Source organism: Heloderma suspectum, chromosome 3 (assembly GCF_057233095.1).
Source record: "Heloderma suspectum isolate Gila_16-S chromosome 3, 16-S_ref, whole genome shotgun sequence".
NCBI classification, from domain to species: Eukaryota; Metazoa; Chordata; class Lepidosauria; order Squamata; family Helodermatidae; genus Heloderma; species Heloderma suspectum.
Window position 1 is genome coordinate 8,530,100 of NC_139460.1, and position 21,436 is coordinate 8,551,535.

A 21,436-nucleotide genomic window follows, 5' to 3' on the forward strand; every position below is an offset into this window, starting at 1 on the left:
GGAAGAAACTCCCAGCTAAGCTTGCAAATGCAAGCCAAGCCGTGGTGCTACAGATATCCAGTTAGCCCCCAAAAGAATCAGATTCCCTGGTGACAGACATCCCTACTCATAAATGTATAAATAAATACCTTTTTAAAAAAAGAAACCATAAAAGGGAGAGAAAAACACCCCAAGCAGCTCAGTGAGGATGGTGCATGCTCAATGAGGACAGAATGCTGACTGTTGGGGGTGGGAGGAGAGAATGGAAAACATGGTGGAATGGGGAATGGAATGGAGTGTTGTGGAGGAGGGCATGGCTGGCAGGAACAGTGAAGAACTCCAAACTGTGACATTTGGCTGCAGACCTCACTTAGGGTGCTTCCAGATGGAGGGCTCCTAGCGCTAACAAGCAGAAGGCATTGCAGGGCCATTCCATCTTTTCTAACTTAGAGTGCAATCCTATGCATGTTTAGTCAGAAAAAAGTCCTACAACACCCAGCACGGCTGGCTGGGGGATGCTGGGAGTTGTACGACTTTTTCTGTTGAAATGTGCATAGGATTGTGCCCTTAGCAGGTTTTCCTCATTAAGACAAAAGATGGAAGAGGTAGTGGAAAGCCACGGGAGGGAAGATGACATAAGAACATAAGAAGAGCCCTGCTGGATCAGACTAAGGGTCTATCTAGTCCAGCATTCTGTTCACACAGGGGCCAACCTGTTGCCAACCAGGAACCCACAAGCAGGTCATGAGTGCAACAGCACCCTCCCGCCCATGTTCCCCAGCAACTGGTACACATAGGCTCACTGCCTCTGGTTCTGGAGGTAGCACACAGCCATCAGGACTAGCAGCCATTCATAGCCTTTTCCTCCAGGAATTTGTTCAACCCCTTTTAAAGCCATCCAAATTGGTGGCCATCACTACCTTCTTAGTAGATGACGTTGTCTGGACACTCCCCCCTATAATATTCTGTAAATGAAGCAGAACAATCGCATGGAAAAGAAGCCTCATCTAGAAGCATCCTCATTCTCTGTATTGAAGTGATTCCCAACACATGCAGACGTGCAAGATTACATGTGACTAGGCATGTATGAGAATTTCATTTGTGCTTGCAAAATGTGCGAGCATGTCCTGTTTTAAGCCCCAAACATGAGCACGTCTGCAGAAAATGTTTGCACATCGTCAAACAAGTGCTCGCATGCATCTCATTCCCAATTCCCCATTCAATTTGAGCACATTTCCTAATTTCCATAAATTCCCTCAGGATACTGAAGCAGCCCTGCTTTAGTCTATGGAGGGAATTTGCACAAATTAGGAGATTTGCACAAATTTGGGGAGATGTGCGCAAACTTGGGGAGATTTGTGCTTATCTCCCATTTGATTGCTGCTCAATTTGCACAAGTTTCCCATTCATGCAGAGCGAGCTGCGATCACAAACACAAACTGGAGTCCAGCACAAGACAAGCAGCAAGAATTCTGGCAATTTCGAACATCGCTCACTCACGCATCTTTATGCGTGACTGATTAAGGCAGACTCCCACAACCTGCAGAAGGTTTTTTTAAAAAATACATTTGGAAGGTCTTTGGAGCAGAGTGTCTGTCAGGCAGGGATCCTTACTGGGACTTGTCCTTACCAGGGAAGCATCTGGGTGAGCAGTTTCTCCGTCTTCTGCTTTTCGATCTCCAGCTCCTTGGTCCGTTCCCAGATTAATTCCTCCAGGTTGCTGGAATATTGTTCCAGCATCCGCAACATGGAGTCGATGATATTTGTCCTCTTGCCTTTGTTGATGGTTTTAAACTGGAGTGGCGCCATGGGGGAGGGGAAAGAGAGAATTTAAAAATGGATTTTGAGGTGCCAAGGGTGTCAGCCGACTAAAGAAAACTTAGTTAATTGGTCGCATGCGCTGCACTTGGTGAAAGGGAGGGGGGATGGAGGAGAAAACCTATTCTGCTTTTAGCTAATGTGTTGCAGGCAACAGAGGCCCCAAACTAGAGATGACTGATGCCAGCCTTCATAATCTCCCAGGCAGCCAGGGCCAAATTAGTCGTGATGGGGACTGCATGAATGCCAAGAACAGTGGAGGCTGGTGGCTCCAAATTCGGGGGGCTGATGTAAGGGTACCAAGTACAAAGGGAACTAGGTTGGGGGGTTGGTTTCATTACATTAGATCACATCAAGGATGGGCAACATGTGACCCCTGACCTTTTTTGCAGCCTCCCACTGCCCCACCACTGCCACGTCACCAAAATTCGGTGGCATGGCAGTGGGGAAAGTAGTTCTTAAAAAAATAAAAACGCCAAAATTTGGTGGTGGGGCAGCAGCAAAAATTGGCTATTTTAAAGCAGAATAGCCCCTTTTCCTGAAGGCCAACATTCTACTCAGCATGACCACTCCTTCTTACATACTTGAAGATCTGAGATAGAGAGGAGAAGAGAAGAGAAGAGAAGAGAAGAGAAGAGAAGAGGGACTGTAATGCTGGCATTAACTATGCGATCAGAGGGCACGCATGATGAGGGTGGCCACTTACGCATCAGCAAAAAAGAGGAACGCCATCACCCCAAAAGAGGACAAATGAGGTCTGAAATTTGCATCAGATTTGCATATGTGAATGTATATAGATATTTGTTTTATTATTTATTTATTTTATTTGTACCCTGCCTGTCTGCCAAAAAATGGCACTCAATGGATTCCTGCGTTGAGCAGGGGGTTGGACTCGATGGCCTTGTGGGCCCCGTCCAACCCTACAATTCTATGATTTTATGATTCTATGATTCTAAGGCAGCTTACAAAGCCAATTAAAATGGATTAAAACAATATATTAAAATGCAATAAAAGCATAACAGTTAGAGAAAAAAATATTATTAAAAACAGCACCCAACCCACCAGACCCACTTACAGGTTAAAGCCCTTCTTAAATAAAGCAGTCTTTGCCTGCCGTCAGAAGGGCATTGAAGAGGGAGTGAACCTAACCTCCCTTGGGAGGGAGTTCCACAGCCTGGGAGCTGCCACCAAAAAGGCCCTCTCTCACGTCACCACCAAACATGCCTCTGATGGTGGCAGCCTTGAAAGAAGGGCCTTTCCAGAAGATCTTAAGGACCAGGCAGGCTCATATGGGAGAAGGGAGTCTTTCAGGTAGCCTGGTCCCAAGCCAGATGCAAATTTGGGAATACTTGCTATCGTTTAAAGAGAAATACGACACATTTCACCAGAGTGGGGAAGGTTGTGACCAGGTGTCCTGTGTCACCTGCTCAGTCTGCTATCCTGGTGCTAACTGTGGATGGGCAGCTTCATGGCCCCTCCCACTCTCCCTTCTTAGGGTTCTTTGGACTGGATCCAGTCTAAGTTAGTTGCACGTAATTCCCATTGACATCATCGGGACTGAAGTCATGACTAACTTGATCGACTGATGTCAGTGGGGTCTAACTTCAACCAACTCTTTGTTTTTAAAGCAGACTTGGACCGGACAGTCCTTCAAAGAGAGGACACCATCACACAGAGGCCTGTCCTCTGTAAGGCAGTTCACATGACCACCCTACAACCACCTCCCCACATGGTGAAAGTAGCAGTGCAGCTCCTCCCCCAAGAGGACAAGAACGTGCACCACAGCAAGTACTGACCTGTTCAAAGATCTCGTCAAATGTTGGTCTTCGCTCTGGGACTTCGCTCCAGCACTGCTTCATGAGCTGGATACATTCCAAGGGGGTATTTTCTGGGGGAACGCTCGGGCGGTACAAGGGCGGAGGTTTCCTCAGCTTTCGGATAATTTCTGGACCGAAGAGAGGAGAAAATCAGGCACCACTCATCTCCAAGTGCTAACTCGCTGATAACCCTCACATTTCTGGTATCAGAGCCCCAAGAAAGGACCTCAGGAGACAGAATGCAGGGGGAAAGAGCTAGGCATGTCAAAGAAATTTGGATCTGATTCAAATGAGTTTGGATTTCAGATTCTGCAGCGGAGTGGCTTTTTCTGGGTCGCACAGATTCTGTGGATTTGTGGACCAGGAGGGACAATTCCCCCTACTTTGGAGGGGGAATTTGTACAGATTTGCACTTGCGTGAATATACATTGGAGCTAATGCGCATTTATACTAAAGCATATGAGTGCTAATGTGCATTAGTGCAAGTGGAATTAAATTCTCATAGATCCCTAAAAAATAATCCAATTCCGTGAATGAGTGGACAACAGAAGAAAAGACGCCTGACAATCTGTGAAACACAGATGGAATGGATTTACCAAAATACGTTCATCCCTTGTAAGAGCAGTGGGACGGTTCCACAGACTCACCCCCACACCACTTGGGTTTAAATTGCATTTCCCCCTTCTTTACATGTGAATGGTTCAGACACATGTTTAAAGGCCCAGGTCAACCACCGTCACATGCTTCTCTCTGTTGAGCCAGAGAGAAGAAGGCATGAACAAAGACAGGCAATCTCAAAAAGGAAACCAAAAGATACTTTGTTCTAACTTTCCCACTGTCACTCTGCATTGATCAAAATTGTAAAACTGAACCGATGCTGACAGCACAAATGTTTATGTCCATAAAAAGTGTTTGGGATTGCATCCTTCAGGTCTAACTAGACTAGGAATCCAGCCCATCACCCAGCACAGCCAGTGGCCCACACATCTGGAGGATGCTAGGTTGGGTTGGGAGAGGCTGCGCTATGGAGCTAGAAATGTCATGGGTATGTTGTTGCACCTGATGAGTGCCCCATTCCATGTGAAAAAAAAGAAAAAGAACTGCCCGTGACCACCCAGGTGTGTTGAGTACATATGCACCCAATTTGCTATGTGCATGCACGTACTGAAGAAACATTCAGTGACATCACCTTCAGCCGGTATTTCAGACATGCAGTACGGGGCCCCCCGGAGAACAACCTCTTGCAGGATGATGCCAAAACTATACACGTCTCCTTTAAAGGTGCCTTTTGGGTGCATCATTGGGTCCCGCAATAACTCAGGAGCTGTCCAGAGCAATTCTGCAAAAAAAGGAGAACGGGGGAAAAAAGACCAGCTTATTCTGTGACATGGAGCTGTCCTTCAGGGTCCGTTTCTATAGAGCTGTGAGCATCTTCGACCAGCATGCTGGCTTCCATAAACCTCTCTGGAAAGGAAGCTGCCTTATCAAACCCTCGGTCCATCTAGCCCATTACTGCTGACATAGGCTGGCAGCAGCTCTCCAGGGTTTCAGGCAGGATTCCTTCCTAGCCCTACCTGGAGATGCCCGGGATTCAATCTGGGACCTTCTGCATGCAAAGCAGGTGCTCTGCCACTGAGCTACAGTCCCCCCAAAGGATCACACATGCCTTCCCCAGACTTCCAAGTCCACGAAATGGGAAGCTTTGTCTGCCAGAGTCAGCTAAAGCCAAGTCTCCGTTAATCAACACTTTTCTAGCTTCCTCGCACAGCCCAAAAGGTGAGAAGAAGGGTCTTCCTGCCGACGCACCTGTACCTGATTGCTGAACTGAATAAACGTGGAATACATCCCTTCTGCTTTGGGGTCACTGGATCCCCTGACCAGCGAAGGATGTTGCGTGTGTTGCAACTCACCAGTTGACCCCCTGCGGTGTGAGCCTCTTCCCTTAAAGGGTTGAACGTAGGCTAGCCACCTTTGTTTTACTTTGCTTTCTCTTCTTGCCTTTTATTATATTCCTTTAGCAAAGACCTTCTCTCAATTTGGATTGGAGGTTTGGAGGGCCAACCCTAAGAGGGAGGTGTTTCTCTCCACACCTGCCTAGCCACTTGATTTAGTACCAGGCTTCACGGAGTTATGCCTGGGTGGGAGGAAGCAAGCAGCCTGCCTGTGGGCGGGAGGTTTTGGCTGGCCGCTCCCCCGCCCCCCATTCCAGGTACATAACTGGCTCATGGCTCTTGGTTCCCTTACCCAGGATTAGAGAAAAAAGGAGTGGTGGCAGACCACAATCAGATAGAACCATGTGCAGCTGGCCTGCCTCGCAAGGCAGTTGTGACATGAGGAAATACTTCTTTGCATTCAGGTCTACGCTTGCAGGAAGGCTCCAGAAGGGAAGCCCTTTTTTTTTAGCCTGCAGCAGGAATGGGTGCTTCCAAATCACATGCTCCTAGGGCTGCAAGTCAAAAGGCATTGTACAGCCTTTCTCCAGCACTGAGCAGGGAAAGACAATCACTCCATGCCTCTCTCTGCATGGAGAAAGGAACCCGATGATGTCGAGGGACCTAGGGCACAATCCTATGGAGATAGCCGTCAGCCTCCGAGCTCAGAGGCTGACAACTATCCAATGCAGCCCTGCTTTTTTGGCTAGATTAGCGATTTTGCTTGTCTAGCTGGGGAGCTTCAGAACAGGAGGGGGGAGAGGCTGCGTGGCACATAGGAAGCTGTGTAGTGTGGCTTCCGTGGTCTTCTCCCCTCCCCCAGGAGCGCCCCCTTTTCTCCATTTCCGAGTGTGGAGACATAGCAGGTGCGGAGAGAACTGCGCTGGCTACAAGGAGGCGGGGAGCATGGTTTCTAGGCTGCAAGGGTGGAGCCTTGGTTCCAATGTTGGAGCCCAGAAACCAAAAAATCCTATGTCCCCCCAGACACTGTTTGGGAGACATAGGATTGCTCCTGCCATGCTTTAATTAATTTAATTAATCAATTGAAGAAGAAGAAGAAGAGGAGGAGGAGGAGGAGAGTTTGGGGAAGGACGTGGGGCTTTGGGATGGGTGGTCCTATTACTGATGTCAGCCAGCCACCCAAGGGTGTCCTGAGGGCAATTCAGCCTCCAGGGCCAGAAGAGTTCCCCACTACTGGCTCAGATAGACCAGTGTTCTGACTCTTCCTAAGGCAGCTGCTTCTTACCTTCTGCCGGTGGCTGAATCTGTAGGGCGTGCTGTGCTGCTAAGAGCTCACAGCAACTGTAGTCAGTGATCTTCAGCACAAACCGTCCATCCACCAGACAGTTGCGAGACTTGAGACGCCCGTGGCAAATATCCTGCTGGTGCAAATATTTCATTCCCTGTAAAACAACAGGGCTTGATGGCGAAGTTGACGCTTTCACCTTAACAATGCAACAAGCCTTCTCCAGCAAAATGTCTTGTTCCATGTCTATTGGATGCCACAACATCTCTTTAATAAGGATTTGGATGTGTAACAGCTAATGCTGCTTTTAACCATATGTTTTGGCAATGCCCAATAGTTGGCTCTTTTGAGGAAGAGGTTATATGGCTAAACCTTGTATTGGAACACTCTTTAATATTTACTGATGTACATGTCCTCTTAAATTATGTACTTGCTTCCTGGAAGCAAGGTCAGTGCAGACAGATTCTCCATGACCTTTTGACAGTGAAAGACTGATAATCCAAGATTGCAAGGATAAATGCTCATCTTCTATAACTGCAATGGACTGAGGACCTAAAAAAGTTTTCAGTATTTGAACAGGCGGTAAACAGATGCCACTTACAAATGGATACTGATATGGATATTTGGTCCGCCTTTATTGAAGTTCATGTATAATTCTTAGAAAGCCATATGTAGATATATAGATATAGATATAGATATAGATATAGATATAGATATATACACACACACACATACATTGTTGTTGTTCAGTCGTTAAGTCATGTCCGACTCTTCGTGACTCCATGGACCATAGCATGCCAGGCCTTCCTGTCCTCCGCTCTCTCCCGGAGCGTGCTTAAGTCCATATTCATTGCATCGGTGATGCTATCTAGCCATCTCATCCTCTGCTGTCCCCTTCTCCTTTTGCCTTCAGTCTTTCCCAGCATCAGAGTCTTTTCCAGTGACTTTTCTCTCCGCACTAGGTGGCCAAAATATTTGAGCTTCAGCTTCAGTATCTGTCCTTCCAATGAGCACTCAGGGTTGATTTCCTTTAGGATGGACTGATTTGACCTCCTTGCAGTCCAGGGGACCCGTAAGAGTCTTCTCCAGCACCACAGTTCGAAAGCATCAATTCTTCGGCGCTCAGCCTTCCTTATAGTCCAGCTCTCACAGCCATACGTTGCTACTGGGAAAACCATAGCTTTGATTAGACGGAACTTTGTCGGCAAGGTGATGTCTCTGCTTCTTACGATGCTGTCTAGGTTTGCCATAGCTTTCCTCCCAAGGAGCAAGTGTCTTTTAATTTCATGGCTACAGTCACCGTCTGCAGTGATCTTGGAGCCCAAGGAAGTAAAATCTGTCACTGCTTCCGTTTCTTCCCCTTCTATATGCCAGGAAGTGATGGGGCCAGATGCCATGATCTTCGTTTTTTAATGTTGAGTTTCAAACCAGCTTTTGCACTCTCCACTTTCACCCTCAACAAGAGGCTCTTTAGATCCTCTTTGCTTCCTGCCATTAGGGTGGTATCATCTGCGTATCTGAGGTTGTTGATAATTCTCCCGGCAATCTTAATTCCGACTTGTGATTCATCCAACCCGGCATTTCTCATGATGTACTCTGCATATAAATTAAATAAGCAGGGCAACAATATGCAGCTTTGTCGTACTTCAGCCTCAGTGGTTGGGGCATAGACCTGAATTACTGTGATGTTGAACAATTTGCCTTGGATTTGTACTGAGATCATTCTGTCATTTTTGAGATTGTACCCCAGTACTGCTTTGCCCACCCTTTTATTAACTATGAGTGCTACTCCATTTCTTCTAAGGGATTCTTGCCCACAGTAGTAGATATGATGGTCACCGAAATTAAATTCGCCCATGCTTGTCCATTTGAGTTCGCTGATTCCCAAGATGTCGATGTTCAATCTTGCCATCTCATGTTTGACCACCTCCAGCTTACCTTGATTCATTGATCTGACATTCCAGGTTCCTAAACAATATTGTTCTTTACAGCATTGGATTTTCTTTTCACCACCAGACACATCCACAGCTGAGTGTCCTTTCGGCTTTGGCCCAGCCGCTTCACTCTTTCTGGCGCTACTTGGAAATTTCCTCTGCTCTTCCCCAGTAGTATATTGGACACCTTCCCACCTGAGGGGCTCATCTTCTGGTGTCATATCTTTTAGCCTTGTGATACGTTCCATGGGGTTTTCTTGGCAAGAATACTGGAGTGGGTTGCCATTTCCTTCTCCAGTGGACCACATTTTGTCAGAACTCTCCACCATGACCTGTCCGTCTTGGGTGGCCCTGCATGGCATAGCTTATGGCTTCACTGAGTTACGCAAGCCCCTTCGCCACAACAAGGCAGTGATCCATGAAGGGGACATACATACATACATATAATTTATTTGATTTATTAGTCTCCCATCTGCCCAGCTACCTGGCCACTCTAGGTGGCGTACAATACTAATAACAAATTTACATAATCAACTGAACAAAAAAAAATAACAAAACACGGCCCTAAAAAACCCTAACCTACCCCAAATGCCTGCTGGAACAGCCAGGTTTTTAAAGCCTGGTGGAAGCTCATCAAATATAAATATAAATATATAATCATATGCATGCATTGAAATTGATATATTCAAATATACATAGCTACAATTTTTTCTTTTTTGTTTGTTTGGTTTTGTTGAAATTTCACAATAAAATTAATTATTATTATTTTTTAAAAGCAATACAATAACCTCTAATATTAAACCGAACATCTGTCAGGTCCAGCCATCTGCATTGGTTGAATGGCCCTTGGGAGCTCACCAGCAGGGCATGAGGGTGGTGCATAATCATTACCATTTAACCATTTTTAGCTATTGAGGCCAACAGTTAGGGGTAGACCTTTCCTCCATGCTATAGATCAGCCTTTCCCAACCTGGTGCCCTCTAGATGTTTTGGACTACGAGTCACAGCATTCCTGACCATTGGCCATGTTAACTAGGGCTGACGGGAGTTGAAGTCCAAAGCATCTAGAGGGTGCTAGGTTGGGGAGAGCTGCCATAAGGGACCCCTGTAAGCCTTCCAAAGATTTGTGCGGAACCCAAACCCAGTCTCAAGGCTCAGAGCAACCTCTATTCCTGTTGTAGGGTGGGAGACAAGGACTGCACCATGGATGGGACACATGGTGTCAAATTTTGCACTTTGATGAACTGCTGCTTCAGCCCTCCTTTGCAACCCCACCATAAGAAGAGACCTTACTTTAATTGAGTCCATCAGAAGAGACGATTTGAACATCCAGTCCAGCTTAATGTCTGTATTTCTCAGCAAATCTTCCAGGCTCCCTCTGGAGCAGTACTCCATCACCATGGCAGAATGGACCCTATCTGATAAAAGGCCTAAAAATGGGTTCACATTTTCATGGCGTATGTCCTTCATCTGGGGACCCAAGCATCAAAGCACAAGAGAATGAGGGCTTCTTATTATTGTTATTATTATTACATTTTTACTCTTGCAAAGGAACCCAAGGCAGCTTACATGATCCTTCTCCCCATTGTATCCTCACAACAACCCTGTGAGGTAGCTCAGGCTGAGAGTCAGTGACTGGCCAAAAGTCACCCAGTGGGCTTCAGGGCTGAATGGGGACTAGAACCCAGATCTCCTGGCTCCCAGTCCAACACTCTAACCACTACACCACACTGGCTCTCCTTTTGGAGGCTAGGGAGGGGTACTTGGCTTTCGATGTCCAAATGCAAAAGAAATGTATCACCATGTCAGTGCATGACTGGTGTCAAAGGAAGGCATGATTGGGCACCTGACGAGAGCTCACTCCTGAGCAGGGTCCCACTCACTGACGGCCCCCTGGGCTTGCTGCTCCTCTTCTCCTTTGCCACCTGCTTGCTCAGCTGCCTTTCGCTCTGGCCCAGACAATGGTGGCCATGAGAAAGAGGATGAGGAGTGATACCAGCCAGTGACAATGGTGATGAGAAGGTAGACTCACTCAGAAAGTGAGTTTCCTTCAGAAACCTGGGACCTGTTTCCATAAGTGATTTACTCCGAGCTGGCTGTGTATGGAGGTCATTAGGGATACATGATGTCGTAGCCATCCAGCTGCCACCCCGGAGCTTACCGCAGAAAAACTGGATTTTCTGAAACTGCTTAAAGTCCATTTCTTTTCCTTAAGTCGGGTTCTCCCCAGTATAGTTACTGTGTGCCCCAGCCCCCACATTGACCTCGGGTATGCGAGCCCTGCCCAGGAGAGTGCCTTTCACCGTGACCGCAGTCAAGGGGAGTTTCATGTGTGTTTCCCATCCCTGCACAAACCAATTAGTACCTACTCAGAAGTAACTCCCATTGCGCTGAATGAGGCTTGCCCTCTGAATGCCCTCAGGACTTACAGAGATCCCGCTCAATTTACATGGCACAGTTTAAAGCCCAATTCCATAAGTGTGGTAAAGTGTGATCTTGAGGCTCTAATTCTCCTTTGTTTGGTTTATTGCCTTAGGAAGAAACTACTTCCACCCTTCATTATACGGATCCTGCAGGTTAAAATGGGGGCTAGTTTCCCTCTCTCCCCCACTCTTCCCAGCACAAGCATATGTGTGTCTACTTGGAAGTAACTCCCATTGTGCTCAATGAGGCTTGCTCCTGAAATGCAGGTGCATCTGGACTTTCAGGGGAAAGGAGAAAGGGGGCAGAGGGGGGGAAGCCTCTCTTATTGGTTGAGCAGCCCCTGCCAGTCAGATGACATTCACTCCAACCCCCAACCCCACCAGGAAGTATGTTCTGTGAAGTGATTTTTACTGGTACACAGCACTGACTCGTGGAGCCCTGCATGGACCAAAGTGCAGCAAAGCTGATTCCTTTTAAAAACTCTGGTACTCCTCCATTGGCTTCTCTGCCCGTTGCCATGGAAACATGGCCTTGGAGTCAGCATTGATGCAGTGTGATCCACAATTATTCTGCAAACTTTTAATGACATTTACGATAACGAGACTGAAAGTGTGTGTGATATTTGTTCCTTTCATTTCCTTATTTATTCATTCAATTTTGTCTCCCAACTTTCCATTTTGGCGTGCATGCTCGAGATGGCTAAGAAAATTGCCAATGTACAATGCAAATAGGCTCAATCGAGCAAAATGATGACATCATGATCAGATAGAAAAAGAGCTAGCCTCTAATGGCAACTGATAACGTTGAGTGGGCACAGCACAGACAAAAGTCTGTCGTTGGCTACTATCTCTGCTGCAGAAGGCTGAACATGTCAAGTGGCTGTAGCATCAACACCAACATGTTTATTTGTGTGCCACTTTTCCAAATTTTGCACAAGGTGGCTCTCACAAGAGCAAACAAATCAATATATAGGCGCCACAAAAATATAGACCTCCACCCAAGGCCCATCTATATATTCTGGAAATGGTCCGGAAACTTCAGTTAGTCCAAAACAGGGCAGCAAGATTGTTCACAGGGGCTCAACAAGATCACATTACGCCAGTACTTTTCCAGCTGCACTGACTGCCAGTCCATTTCCAGGCCCAATTCAAAGTGCTGGTATTAACATTCAAAGCCCCAAACGGCTTGTGGCCAGGTTATCTGAAGGATTGCCTCCTTCCATATGTGCCTGCCTGGACCCTAAGATCATCCTCAGCGGTCCTTCTCTGTGAGCCCCTGTCAAAGGAAGTGAGACGGCTGGCTACCAGGAAGAGGGCCTTTTCTGCTGTGGCACGCTGCCTGGGGAATGAACTCCCTAGAGAGGTTCACCTGGTGCCTACACTGTACTCCTTCCAGTGCCAGGTAAAGACCTTTTTATTCTCCCAGTATTTTAGCATTTTAGCTTCCTAGTCTTTTAGCTTCGGTGTTATAAATCTGTATTTTAAATCTCTGCCTTGCTGCTAGGTTTTATTCTGGTGGTACTGTTATACTGCAGTTTTAATGCTTTCATATTTTATATTGTTTTATCCTTTGCATTTTGGTTTTAATTTCTGTGAACTGCCCAGAGACCTTTGGCTATTGGGTGGTATAGAAATGAAATGAAATAAATAAATAATTTTAAAAAAAATTAAAGCCAGGTTCAGATAGTCTTTTCAGCCATCACTATGGTCAAAAAGATTAACGAGATATTAAGTTAAAGCACAGAAATCCAAAGGGCTGGATGTGCCTGATCTCATCTGAACTCAGAAGCTAAGCAGGGTCAGCCCTGGTTAGTACTTGGATGGGAGACCGCCTGGGAATCAGGCTTCCTGCATGGAGCAGGGGGTTAGACTCGATGGTCTTGTAGGCCCCTTCCAACCCTATGATTCTATGACATCGAGCGAAGGGTTGGATGCGCCCGATCTTGTCTGATCTCGGAAGCTAAGCAGGGTCAGCCCTGGTTAGTACTTGGATGGGAGACTGCCTGGGAATCAGGCTTCCTGCAATGAGCAGGGGGTTGGCCTCGATGGTCTTGTAGGCCCCTTCCAACCCTATGATTCTATAAGACATTGATTTGCAGAAAAATACTAGAGTCCCCCTGTCCCCAGTACTTGACAAATGAAGCGACAGCATTTGAAACCTTCATAATGATTGGGTGTAAGAGCTCTGGTTTAAATTGCTTGGAATGAGACCTTCCTAGCCATTGGCTCAGCTGCTGCGGTGTTATCAAATGTTTATGAACATTCCATTGCTCCAAAGTGTTACAATAATCAGTACACAAGGTCGAGGGACAGAAGGACAGTGGTGTTCTCTTAATGGGAAGGAGTGGGGCACAGAAGAAAGTAGACAGGGATACTGAAATGGAAGACATCCTTTAGACTATGTGTGTGACTGTTTTGTGTGTAAAGAGTGTATGTGAATGGTATATGTGAGTAATATGAATGGGTGAGTGTGTGAGAGGGTAACAGGGGAATGGACACAGAGAAGATATGCACACAAAAAGAGACATCTGTGAAGATGGGCACGTCACCATTTGTTCAATATTCATCCCTTCCCTACCTTGCTTAGCAAGCAGGTTGTACGCTGTCTCAGGTCATTGGTTGTTCCAAACTCCAACTTCTTCAACCATACCCAGTCTCCCTGGGCAGAAAAAGCATAGGTGAATGATTAGAAAAGACGGTGGCTAATTAGAGAACTAAAACAAAAGTAAGCGCAAATGCATGGTTTTACAACATTTCACAATTCAGATTCATACTTCCTCAATGTGGAATGTTTCCAAATTTCACTTTGGGAAATGAGATGAAGCTGACTTGTAAGGAGTGAATGGGTGGTAGTCATGTGAAAATCTATCAGAATAAAAAGAGGCTCAGCTCTTTCATTTGCTTTTCAAGGAACATTCTGAAATGGGTGTAGAATTTGTCGTTCTGTGGTCCCTGATTGGCTAGAATCACCTATGTGACCTGTATATGAAGCGTTGTCCTTACTCTAAACATGCTTCATGCGTCCTAAGTGATGTCAGGAAATGGCCAAATCTTATTGATTAAGATGTTGTACTGTCTTTGTACATGATTCTTGATTGGCTGGGATCACTTGAGGAAGATTAAAACATAAGGGGAAATGGCTGCCAAAGCAGCAGCAATGAAGAACAACTGCAAACAGTAGTGAATACACACACAAATTTAGGAGTTGGCAGGTTGGCTACCTTTGAACTGAAAAAAAATGAACATAGAGAATTTTAAAGTCAGTCCTAAAACCGGACTTCGAGGAATGGAAGAGAAAACTGAGGGGAGATATGATAGCACTCTTCAAGTACTTGAAAGGTTGTCACAAAGAGGAAGGCCAAGATCTCTTCTCAATCATCCCAGAATGTAGGACACGGAATAATGGGCTCAAGTTCCAGGAAGCCAGATTCCGGCTGAACATCAGGACAAACTTCCTGACTGTTAGAGCAATACGACAATGGAACCAATTACCTGGGGAGGTGGTGGGCTCTCCCACACTGGAGGCATTCAAGATGAGGCTTGATAGCTATCTGTCAAGGATGGTTTGACTTGGGCTCCTCCACTGAGCAGGGGGTTGGACTCGATGGTCTAGTAGGCCCCTTCCAACCCTACTATTCTATGATTCTATGAATACTTCTGGGAAGCTCAAAGTTTAAGCCCTATTGATACGTTTTAAGCCAGTCATGAGAAACATCAGCTGAGCATAGTCAGTGCTTTGAATATGAATGACACCTGTTTCCCCTCCCTTCTCCTTGAGGCAACCTATGGCTTTGGATGCAAGGAATCCCTGCCCCCTTTCTCCTTCACACACCTTTGCCTTTGCTGTCTTACCTTCTGAGGGACATTCTTAGGACAGATTCATACAGGCATGGCCATTAGGTGATGACTGCAACATCAAGCGATGGCTTTCATGTGTCAATGGCTCATCACAGATCAAACACCTCAGGCAGAACTTCCAAAGCACCTCACATTGCTTCAGTGTTTTTCCAGTGGAGTCAGTTTATGTTCATACAAGGTATTCCTATTCCTCAAGTAAGAGAACCACCTTTGTGCTACTGGAATAACTACCCACCCACCCACTTATTTATAGCACTTGTAAGATTTTTTTGTCTGTTTAGGTAGAGAAGGATCTCCAAAGGTACTCAGTTTGACCATATTTTATCAGGGTTCCCACTACCTCATACACAGCCACATTGGAGGTTTCGTAGGTCACAACTGTGCTTTTGACAGACAAGGAATGGGTTGCAGATCTCAAACTTCGGCCTTCTGAGTTGCTCTTGGAATCGCTGAGGTTATCCAGAGTCAGCCGCTGTGAAAGCAAATGTAGCCTGAGGTTAACCGATGAAGATGTCCTGCTTACCACAGCTGAATATGTAGTAAGCAGTTGAATATGTAGTAAACACTCCTATGTAGTGTTGATACAATGATTTGGATGGACTGTAAAAGTTTCCTCCAAGCCAAGAGGCCATGATCATTTGTCCCTTTCTCATGATCCTCTGTGACACTGGTGAATGCTCTTTCCCACACTGCTTGGTCATACCGTGGCTGCTCTTCATTTCCGCATCACTCGTCCTGGAAAGTAGGGTTACCCTAAGAAGTGAAGGAGCCACAGCGTAGACTCCTTGATATGAACCAGGGCTCCTCAAGTTACCCCAGCAGTGCAGGAAGAAGCCATGCTATTTATAATTGATTGGTTACATTTATATCTTGCCTTTCCTCCATGGAGCCCAAGGCAGTGTACATTATCCTCCACCTCCCCATTTTATCGTCACAACAACCTTGTGAGGTAGGTTAAGCTGAGAGTCATTGACTGGCCCAAAGTCACCCAGTGAGCTTCATGGCTGAGTGGTGACTAGAACATGGCTCTTCTGTCTCCCAGTTCAACACTCTAACCACCACACTGGCTCTCTAACCACTGCACTACAGATACCAATGTAACATGATAAGGGACCTATGAAAGTGTATCAGAAGAAATGGTTGGAGGAAACTCCCCCTGACCTTAAGATGGCTAGGCTTTTGCCAAGAGACAGGGTTTGGATCCAGATTTATGCTGGATCAACTGTGCTCATGGAAATGGACAGAGGGACATTCTGTGGGTGGAGCCTTTCCTCTTACAGAATGTCCCTCCTTCATGTGGAAGGCAGTTCTTGGATCCAACCCAAGGTCTAGAGTAATGCTGATCCAAAATGGGGAACCCATGTTTGTGAAAACCTTCATCAGAAGCAAAAAGGCCCCCAATTCATCATTTTGTCATTGTGAATAGGCTAAGAAACTCTTTGATTCTTAGAATAATCCCTGATTGGCTAGGATCAGCTATGTGACCAGTTCAGGAAACACTGCCTTCACTCTAATAGACTTTGTTCTTATTGACATCACCACATAGCTAATTTTGTTTGGCTATATTGCATTGTCATATCATCCATTCCAGTATGTGATCCCTGACTGGCTGGGATCACTTGAGAAGGAATGAAACAGAGGGGGATATGGCTGTCAAAGCAACATCAAAGGGGGGAAATAGTGTGGAAGAGTGCTTGTGAAAAGCTGTAACTACTACCAAAAGTAGTTGTGGGAGGACTGCCCCCACTGAAATAATTACTTTTGAGGCAAAAATAAAACCTGGAGTACATTCAACTCAGCACTAGTCTAGAAATGCAATTCTAGCAGGGATGTTAGAGAATTCCACCACGGATCCCAGGGGGGCCAAATTCCAGTGAATTCAGCCCCCCGGAATCCGTGGTGGAACGGAACCCCCCGCCCCACCACTCTGCGAAAGCCCCGTGAAACGGAGCCTATCTGGCTGCGGCTCTGGCTCCAGCAGCGGCGGCAGCAGTAGCTTCGGCCGCTGCCGGGCTGCTGCAGCCGCAAATGGTGGCCATCGTAGCGGCCGCCATTTGCATCCCTATGCCGGCCCTTGATAGGCTACGTATATATTTACATAGCCTATCACGGGCTTGCGTAGGGACACAAATGGTGTCCCCTACGCAGGACGCCATTTGCGTCCGCAGCAGCCCAGCAGCGGCTGGAGGCCCCGCTGCGGGTTGGCCCGGCCAGTGGCTCCATGGCCTGGCTGCGGAGCAGAGCCAGCCAGGCAGGATTCCGGGGGGGAGGAACGGATCGCCTCCCCCCCATCAAGGATTCCGGGGGGAGGAACGGATCACCTCGCCCCACCTGCGGAACCCAGCGGAGCCAGGTAAGCGGGGTTTCGTACACCCCTAAATTCTAGTCCACCCTGCTTGACTTCCTTTGAAAATTCTCATATGTTTCATGCACTTGAAGAGCAGGTCCTAAATTTGTTTCAGGTATAGTTTAGGTGAAATGTCAGTGCCAACTGCAGCCAGTATCTGATATATACATTCAGATTAATACCTACCATTCTGCTGAGCTGAGCGTGTACAAAAGTGAGATCATCCAGAGTCAGCAGTAACTTCTTAGACCCTTTGATGAATTGGTGATAGAGGGCGCTGTGCCTGAAAAGGAATCGGAATAAAAACACAAATATCCTTTTTGCAAGTTGGAATTTTATTATTCCAGTCCCTGCCATGTGGTTTTAACTTTTAGATCTGGCTATCATTTTAGTTGTGTTGGCATGTTTATTAGTCTTATATTGTTGATTGTTTTTATTAGGATTTTATTTTTATTTATAGGTTGTTGCCATGTTTTGTACAACATCTAGAGAATTCATTAATTAATTAACATGTACATACCACCTTATTTGCTAAAAAGCCATCATTATTTTACATTCCTCTATTTGAAGGAGTCCTCGAAGGTGTCCTCTGTTTGAATAACTGACCAGTCCAAGCCCAGTTTAAAGACAAAGAACCCTAAGAAGGAAGAGCAGCTGGGGGCCTTGAAGGTGCCCATCCACAGTTAGCACCTGGACAGCAGACAGAGTACGCACACACATCACCTGGTCACAATCTTCTCCACTATGGTAAAATTTACAGTATTTCTATTTAAATAGTAGTTATGATTTCTAAGTTTGCACCTGTCAAGGTTCCTCTTATGACCTGGACCCCCTGAGCAACTTCTTAAGGATGTCTTGGCTCCTTAAGAGTACCACCGATGGCCTTGTAGGCCCCTTCCAACCCTACTATTCTATGATTCTATGATTCCTTCTTTTAAACTTCCCCTTCCCAGTAACGTGGGGTTTAGGCTGTAGACATGGGGTGATTGACACTCTAGACAGGGTTTAACCACAACAGTTTACTGGTAAATTTAAAGCTAGCAAATCACAACTAAAGGTACTTACACAATAAAGCTGAGTGATACAAAAAAGGCATTAGAAGAAAATAAAACTCACAAAATGCAAGTTCCTTTACCCTAGCTGTCCTTAGACTTTTCTAGGCTGCTTCTTCCTCCTCCCTCTTCAGGCTCTGCTCTCACTTCAGGCTCTGGCTGTCTCTTCTCTTACTGGCTCGTTTGATTTCTTTATATACCCTCCTCCCTCAAAACCGAAAGTACTGCTTCGAACCTGAAGAAATGGAACTTAAGGGGAGAAATGATACTAACACTTAACTGGAGAAATGAAACTACTCCTCTCAGGGTTATCCCCTCCTAACAGAAAACTCCAGGCTGCTAAGCCTGACCGTTTTTTTCCCTTTGCCTCTGTAGGCCTCAAACCTTCACAGCATTTATACATACACCTTTGCAAATGCAAATGTTATGCAGATTAGCGTCCTCTTTTGTTCTCTGTTTTGGCAGTGTGTAAGTGGCCACCCTTGTCCAAGGCCAAGGTCAATGGTCTCCCCTTTCAGAAGGCAAGGAGGGGGAGCTAGGCTCCCAGCTCCCCTCCCTCATCCACCAGCACATCTCTGGATTAATAAATCCCATCTGGAAGCCAAATTGCTGGGTGGCCTTTATTGACTCAGTCTGATTTCACCTTTGCAGAAAGAATAGAAGGCCTCTCCATTTACGGCTGAAGGAGGCACTGTGGCAGCAACAGAACTCTGCCGTGAGTGGGATGCACAAGAACCAAGGACCGTTTCGGTCCTCTTTCTGCCTCTGACAGAAAAAAACTCCCATTAATCAGGAGGCAATTCTGGGGTTCTGGTAGCATCTTGTTCTGCACTGAATTGATTCTGGAAGCAGGGCTTCTTTCTGCTGCCAGCAGGGCTGGACCACCCTCACTCTGGACAAGCACACATCATGGTTGTGCCAAGGAGAACCAGCTGCAATAACAACAGCTTTTGCGCCCCTCTTTTCAGGAGCATCGCTGTGGGAAGGCGGGAGGAGGCGGGAGAATGCCTGGATCACAAATTCCCAATCTGGATGCCAAGACCTATTCATTAGATAATTAAAGAAGTCACCCCTCATAAGTCTACTCAGCAAGGAGGATGGCCGGTGCGTCTCTGCATGATCCATCCTCCCTCCCCCCAATCAGTCCCCACTGGGGATGGGTAATTTCATTCCACCATTGTATCTCAGGGGTGGGGAATCCTCTCCCATCCCTGAGGGCTACATTTCCTTGGGGGAAGTGGTCAGGGGGCAGAGATGGCAGTGGCTGGGGACAGAGATTTAGGGCGCAATCCTAACTAGATAGGCGGCCGCCTCCGAATTCGGAGGCCTATCCAAAGCAGGGCAGGAGAAGCACGGAGGGGATCATTCCCTCCGCACTTCTCCTGCCCTGCTTTTTTGGCTAGACGACCGATTGCGGCTGTCTAGCCACAGGAGCACGGAGCGGGGAAGGAGGCTGCTGTACGACACATTGGATGTGTCGTACACGTAGCTATGCCCTCCCCTCCCCAGAACACCCCAACCATGCCCCTTTCCTGCCACTCCCGCTCCTCTCGCGAGCACTGAGGACGGGGCTGTTCCGCGCTGCCTCGGAGGCAGCACAGAAGTCAGGGGAGGTCGGTTCTCCGGGAAACACCATATCCTATGGCCGTGTAGCCGCTGTCTAGCAGCCATAAGATTGCTCTCTAAAAAAGTGTTTGTATATCTAAGTATTTATAAGTTACCTTTATGGACCAAGTCTACCCAAGGCAGCAAACAAAATGCAAATATAACAATACAATAATATCATATTTTATTATTTAACATTATTTCAGGCCACCTTTAAGGGTGGAGCACTGTCATTTTATAATAAAACAGTAAAATATAAAACAGTAACAATACATAAGGCTATATAATTCAGCCAATCTGAAAAAAACTTTTTCAGAGCCACAGCTATAAAACCTAAATAAAACAGCAGCAAGAACAATAAATAATGTCAACTGAAAACCATTTGAAACCGGTGGGGCTTTGAAGCCTTTTTAAATGCTGCAAACTGTGGGGGCCAACCACACATCCCACGGGATGGAGTTCCAGAAAGTAGGGGCTGCTACTGAGAAGGCCCTGTCTCTGGTACCCGCCAGTCTCACTGATCTTAAAGGTGGGCCAGCAGCTAAGGCTTCTGATGTCAATCTTAATGTACAGGTATAGTGGTTAGAGTGTTAGACTGGGACTTGGGAGACCCGGGTTCTAGTCCCCACTCACCCATGAAGCTCACTGGGTGACTTTGGGCCAGTCACCGACTCTCACCCTAACCTACCTCACAGGGTTGTTGTGAAGATAAAACGGAGAAGAGGAGGAGGAGGGCCATGTAAGACACTTTGGGTTCCTTGTGAGAGGGGAAAAAAGCAAGATATAAATGTAATAAAATAAAAAATATGGGTGCCAGCAGTCCTTCAAACAACCTGGCTCCAACTGTTTAGAGCAGCAACATTGAATCCCTTTCAGGCTGAAGGCTTTTCAGAGAAGCTCGGGGGGGGGGGGGGCTGCATTCCAGTGGTGGATGGAGCCAAAGGCAAAGGGGAGGGGCCAAAAATGCCAGCATATTTTAGCTGAAGCCTAAGGAGAGGAAACCACCAAACCATCATCAATGGCTGCAGGAAAGGGGGTGCAGCCATCTGAGGAACCCTGGAGGGCTGGATTTGACCCAAGGAGGGTCAGGTTAAATCTCCAAGCCTGGGGTTCTCTATCCCTGGTTTAGGGTTTTAAAGGCCAAAGCAGTATTTAAAACTGCATTGTGTTGAGTTAAGAGCACTTACTGAAAAACCACCAGCTCCTGTGAAGATTGGTTCCAGAAGGTCTGGGACACTGTCTACATGATAAAATCGACATATTTCAGAAGATATAAAGAACAAGGTTTTGGAAACAAGCTTATTCAGAATTGGCCACTTTTCGTAACGTGTTGGAATTCTAAGTTCAAGGATTGTTTGAGTCCTTATGTTATGTTTGAAATGTTATAATGGTCTCTTTTTTCTTCTTTTTCTTTGTTATATCTTGT

General features: G+C 46.4%; 1 protein-coding gene across 1 annotated transcript in view; it reads right to left on the reverse strand.

The window, feature by feature from the left end:
• LOC146349318 (retinal guanylyl cyclase 2-like) overlaps positions 1-21,436 on the reverse strand; it is a 66,082-nt gene that overhangs the window by 24,552 nt on the left and 20,094 nt on the right. Inside the window, exons 11-18 of the mRNA XM_084845390.1 lie at positions 17,540-17,636; positions 15,347-15,478; positions 13,727-13,807; positions 10,019-10,195; positions 6,792-6,948; positions 4,804-4,953; positions 3,594-3,742; positions 1,610-1,773 (exon numbers count right to left, since the gene is read on the reverse strand). Coding sequence (XP_084701516.1) covers positions 1,610-1,773; positions 3,594-3,742; positions 4,804-4,953; positions 6,792-6,948; positions 10,019-10,195; positions 13,727-13,807; positions 15,347-15,478; positions 17,540-17,636 — 1,107 coding nt within the window. The remainder of the gene's footprint in view (positions 1-1,609; positions 1,774-3,593; positions 3,743-4,803; positions 4,954-6,791; positions 6,949-10,018; positions 10,196-13,726; positions 13,808-15,346; positions 15,479-17,539; positions 17,637-21,436) is intronic.